General features: G+C 35.5%; 1 protein-coding gene across 1 annotated transcript in view; it reads right to left on the reverse strand.

Moving 5' to 3' along the window:
* Positions 1-4,951: 4,951 nt before the first annotated feature.
* Positions 4,952-6,110, reverse strand: part of GCSAML (germinal center-associated, signaling and motility-like) — a 62,564-nt gene continuing 61,405 nt past the window's right edge. Inside the window, exon 3 of the mRNA XM_006894016.1 lies at positions 4,952-5,194. Coding sequence (XP_006894078.1) covers positions 4,952-5,194 — 243 coding nt within the window. The remainder of the gene's footprint in view (positions 5,195-6,110) is intronic.

A 6,110-nucleotide genomic window follows, 5' to 3' on the forward strand; every position in this document is an offset into this window, starting at 1 on the left:
GAACTCCCTTAAACAACACTAGTAAGCCAAAAATTGTTTCGTTCTCAGTGTACTAACAACCATTATATTGAAAATATCCATTAAAAAATCCTAGTATGTTATTTTAAAGCCCACTCATATACATTCATAATACTAGGAAGGATGGAGTTGATATTATATTAGGAAAAATGAAGGGCCAGTTAAATAAGTAAGACCCTTAACAAGATGGATTGTTGGGTGACTCCCTGTAGGAATAGACGCACATGGGTCAGAGATGATGAAGATAGTATAGGATAGGACTAGATTCGAATCTGTTATTCATAGGGTTGCTGAGTTGTACTCTACTTGATGGCACCTAACAGCAACAACAATATGTAAATTTCACTTTCCATTCAACTCTCTTATCCACACAACCCTATTTAACTTACATGATGCCACATGACTTGTTTTGTGAACTGAATTAGGAATGGAAATCACACCCATTTTTCTACCAACAGTTTAAAGTAGGTCAGTACAAACTGGGATTTGGTTTGGGTTGGTGGGTTGTTTTGGGGGGTTGTGTTTGTTTGTTTGTTTTTAACAATTCTCTCAGCCATGGTCATTAGTTATGTTTTAGACAGAGATTTCTAGATCAGTTATATTCCAAGAGTAATAAAATATAGTCTAGTACTAGTAGAAGCTCAGAGAACTCTGTTAGTGCTGAGGAGTTTGCTGTCAACCCAAAGGCATATAATTTGAATTTATCAGTTGCTCCATTGGAAAGACAGGCAATATCCTTCTGTGAGATTTACTACCTCTGAAAACTCACTGGAAGGTCAGCAATGAGTTAGTGCTTCTCTAGAGGTTTGATGGGCATTATCCTTCGGTCTCCTTCAAAGCCCACTGGAGGGTCATCTGTCAGTGCAGACTTATAGTAATGAGTTGAGTTAATGAGATTACAGTGATTCATAGATGGAACATAATACAATAAAATTCTCAGCAGTTTTTTTCTAGGCATTTACAAGCTTATTTTAAAATCTATAAGGAATACAAACTACCTAGAAGAGTCAAACAATCTTGAAAAAAGCTCAAAGTAAACTATTTGATTTCCAAATTTATTACACGATAGACATTGTCTATTTAGAATAAGGATAGACAAAATACAAAGTCCAGAATTAGACGCATAAATATTTTATTTTTTAAGAGCTTTAGAAGTTTAAAGACTGTTGTTGTTAAGTGCCCTGGAGTTGAGCACACCTCATAACAATGCTTAGAACAAGACATGAAATCCTGTTTTATAACTATCATCATTTCTCTACATACATAGAGTTTCTAGAGACATTTTGTTTAGGAAGTGGATACCTCTCCTGCTTCCAAGCCTGTCTCAATCTGGGAGCTCCGCCAAACATTGTCCACAATGGGTCACCATCGTATTCAGAATCACAGCAACCCCTAGTTACTTTGGTTGGTACAGCAAATTGACAGACCAGTGCTCTACCATTTAGAAGAATGTTCATTCCAGACACGAGTGACATCAGGACTGAGGACCCAATAGCCTTTTAAATATTAGGCCCACCCACCAGGTGCTGGTTGACTCTAATCAAGAGCCTTTCAGCCCAAAGCTCATATAGCTATATCCAGAAAACTCAATCAGCTCACACCCAACTGTGAAAAAAAACCAAAAAACAACAATCAAACCAAAACCAACCAAACAGCCCACACTTTACTCTTACCAAAACAAGAGAATCCACCTTCCATAATCCAATCACTTCATATATGAGCCTCCAAAGTGCTAAATACCAATATGGAATACAAAAAAAACCATAACTTGTTTAATGTCATTATAGGTTTTACAAATATTAACTTGAAATAGAGCATAGATCTAAAGCTAAATAGTAATGCAAAACTTTCCAAAGGAAACATCAAAGATAACCTTCAAACATCTTGAGTGATTAAAATTTAAACATAGAACAAAAACATACATCATAAAATTAAAAAAAAACAACAGCAAATCAGACTTTACCTATACTTAAGAACATCTTCTTTTCCAAGAAATATTTTTAAGACAATGGAACAACCAATAAAAATATTTGACTTAATGGTGCCTGTAAGTGGATGTAGAATATTTTAATCAATCATCAAAACTTAACCAAAAGATTTCCAGTTTTTGAGGCATAATAGATGTAGAGAGAAACAGGCCAATTATAGTCAATAGACACAGGAGAAAATACATAGACTGATGCAGATGGCACCCACCTTTACACCGAGAGGATGTTAACATTCATCGATATCGTCAATCTACATATGGAGTTGAAAAGCATGGAGAGTCAACCCTAAAGATACCAATAAGGTGGGAAGAAGTTGGCTACCAAGAAGTTACTATGAAAAGTGACCATAACTATTTACAAATAAACATAAATATTCAGCAGAACTCTCTTCCTTCTCATCTCCAGCCATGAAGTGAAAAATAATCCTATTTTACTCTTAGGCATGATACCAAAGAACAGGATTATTGACTTACTAATATATTATGCAAAGTACCTATTTTTTTTAAATATTACCCCCAAAACCATGTACTGTTACTATAATAATATTACTGCATAATAATGTCTGCAAAAGTTTGTCAGGTACAAGCCAAAATAAATATTTGCATGAATGGGGAGAAAAATAATTAAGAAGAAATGGCAAAGCAAAGACTCAAAGGAAATTCTTGTTATAGGTATATCTAAGACATTAAGTGCATTGCACTTAATATAACTAAGGAGAGGGAGCTCTCGTGGCCTACTTTGTTGGGGTTTACTCTGTTAACTCAAATCCACCAGAAGCTCTGCAATCTCCTCTAATACAACTTTTAGGCTTGGAAAATCCACTGGAGGGTCAGCTATGAGTTAATTCTTACTCTAGTGCAATGAGAGAAAGAGATAGACAAAGAATCCTTACAATTTAGTAATAAGATGGCAAACCAACAAATATAAAGATAGGCCAATGATTGGGACAATTCACACATAAAAATGTAATAATAAACATGTATATTTAATAATTATATAAAAATATTAATATCACCAACAATTAGGTAAATTTCAAGTCTTACTTATTTTAATGCTCCTTCTCTAATACACATCCAATTTTGTTGTTGTTCTTAGTTGTGAGTGAGTAGATTCTGACTCCCATGTTCAGAGTAAAACTGTTCCATAGTTTCCAAGGCTCAGACTTTTTAGAAGCTGATCATGTCTTTCCATTTTTTTGTATGTCTGTGTGGGTTAACACTACCAACTTTTTAGGTAATAATTGAGCACTTCTAACAATTTGCAATACCCACGCATAGCATACACCCATTAGAATGGCTTTTAATAAGAATTGGAATAACTAATTTTGTTGTTCTGATATACCATAAGTTGGAAAGACCCTTATCTGGTAGGTTTTTAGAGGCAGTTAATCTCTTGGGAGGAGACTGCTCATCCTTCTCCAGCAGAGTAGCTGGTGGTCTTCGAAACACTTTCCCCCAGGATTGTAGTGCAGCTTCTTGCCACTAGGCCAGCAGAGTTCCAATATTTAGGGATGGTTTTTTCAGTGAGTGTGTATGCAACAGCTTCAACTCATACACTTTCATAGTCACACTCACTCACTAACAATCATTGGATTCAAAGTGCTCCTCCATCAGGGACTGGGAGAACAGTCTGTCCCTTTTTACAAAAGTTAAATATACAACTCAGGACAATGAATGAAGAAAACAAGAGAAGAACAAAGATATTTTAAATTATGTTACAGGGAAAATATTAAATATATTGGTAGATTTCTAGAAGAATAAATAGTGTTGTAGTCTTGGATGTGACTTTGGATATATTATCAGAAGGATCAATCCCTACAGAAAGATATTAAGCTTGCTAAAACAGAATTGGGGGGAAAAAAGAACACTCTCATTTATGCTGGATTAACATAATTAATGAAATAAAGGGTTCAAACATCACAAAAAATTATAAGAATGGCAAAGAACTGAGCAACATTTTGTCCTGTTCACTGTCAGTGAGAATTGATACTAGGGCACTTAACAAGAACAATATCCTATAAGATACCCAATAACACTTAAAAGTAGTTTTATTCATAACATCAGACGTTGTAAATACCACATGCTACCAACAAGTGATTAGATTAACAATTTAGGGTATATTGTTGTTGTTGTTGTTGTTGTTAAGTGCCGTCGAGTCGTCGGCAACTCATAACAACCTTATGAACACAAGACCTCAACACCTGCGTGACTTTCATCCTTTCTCCAGGTTCATAGGGTTTCTGGAGGCAAGCTATTTAAGGAAGCCTGCTTCCAAGAATGTAGGGCATACCCTTCCAAAAGTATACTATTCAATGATATAATGGTATAAATTACTGGTATAAAATTAAACGTGAATAAATCTCCAAATCAATATACTGATCAAAGAAGCCTCACTAAATATTAAAATTCCGTATAGTAGACAGTTGTTGTGTACTGAAGAGTCAGAACTGGCCCATAGCTGACCCTCTGGAGAGTTCCTAGAGGCAGTTAATCACACAAGAGGAGACTGTCAATCTTTCTCCCATGGAGCATCTGATGGATTTGAACCTGTGGCTTTGGTATTGCAGTGTAGTTTCTTACACGGTACTAGACCACCAGAAAGAGGACCACACTTCAAAAAAATAAGTCTGAGTGATGACATGACTTTGAAAACTTGGAAAGGAGAAAAAAGAATAGAAGAGTAGGTGCTTTTTTTGCTAGGAGAACTTTCTATCATCTTCATGACGTCAATTTTATAAAAGAATCTACATCTGTATCATTTTAATTTGTGCAGTCTAGCCAAAACACAGAGATGCCATGTTTGAGTTACCAAGGTACTACTATTAAGTTATGTGCTTTATAACCTCTGAACAGAAATGGATGTTGCAAAACTATAGAATGAAAATAGAGTCTCTCATTTGGTGTCACTTTTGTTGCATGAAAGAAGACAAGGAAACGTGAGCATCTTCAGTGAGGCAGCACAAGTTCATAATCATGATCATGAGTGCAAGAAGGGGATCTAGAAACACAAGCTCCCTTGAGCAGAGCATATTCTGTTTCTAACCCATCTCTAATTTGTCTCGGTCTCTTTGTTTTGGAGTCAATGTTCTCATAACCATCATCAAGGGAGCCCAGGGAAGAACTTTGAAAGCTGCCATGATCAATGATGGTATAACAAACTTCTTCAGAAACATTGTCATCCTCATTTTCCTGCAAATCACAAGGAAGAAAATAAGTAAGGATAAGAATTCTCCAATAAAGCTCAGTAGTTAACACTTTTTTCTTTCTATGTGCACAAGGGCGGCTCTTATAGAGTGTCTGGTGTCTTGTTGGTGTTAGTTACATAGAGTCATACCTAAATTACCATTCACTCAAGTCTTATTTCATTGTAAAAGAATTAAAGAAGAAAAAAAACCAACACTTTCTTCTCTGAATAGCTAAATAAAAATAATAATCAACTTTGGGTCATGCGTATTGATAAGCAATATACACAATGATAAAAACTCAACAAGTAAGTTATAATTGTAGAATACTATTAATAAAAATTATAATTAATTATCAGTTTATGCTGGATCTTATGATGGCCTCTTGTGTCTTGAGGACGGACACATATGGAATGTTCAGGGCTCTTAAGGCTTTCTTTTCATCCCAAGTGGGTATCAGCAGATGGGACTTACATGAATTGGGGGTCTGGTTGTAATTGGTTTTGGTCAAATATTCTTCTAGTCATATAGCACTGGTCTGTCCATTTGCTGTACAGTGGTAACTTATGGTTGCCATGATGCTGAACACTGTGACATTGATGTATCAAATGCAATAGTGGTTACCCATGGTGGACAGTGTTTGGTGGAGCTGCCCAATTAAAACAAACTTGGAAGCAGGAGTGGCATCCACTTTCAAAATAGCTTGCCTCTGGAAACCCTATGAACTTGAAGGAATGATGAAAGTTATACAAGTGTTCAGGTGTTTAGTTCATAGGTTTGCTATGGGTCGCCTACAACTCAGTGGCACTTAACAACAACAACAACAACAATTGTAGAATACTATTAATAAATACGAGAATTAATTATTCTATAGGCATTCATAGAAAAAATAAGTCAAGCTATTTTATAATAATAAAATAGTA

The sequence above is a fragment of the Elephantulus edwardii genome, unplaced genomic scaffold (genome assembly GCF_000299155.1).
Source record: "Elephantulus edwardii isolate Elephantulus edwardi_28Jun2011 unplaced genomic scaffold, EleEdw1.0 scaffold00133, whole genome shotgun sequence".
NCBI lineage: Eukaryota > Metazoa > Chordata > Mammalia > Macroscelidea > Macroscelididae > Elephantulus > Elephantulus edwardii.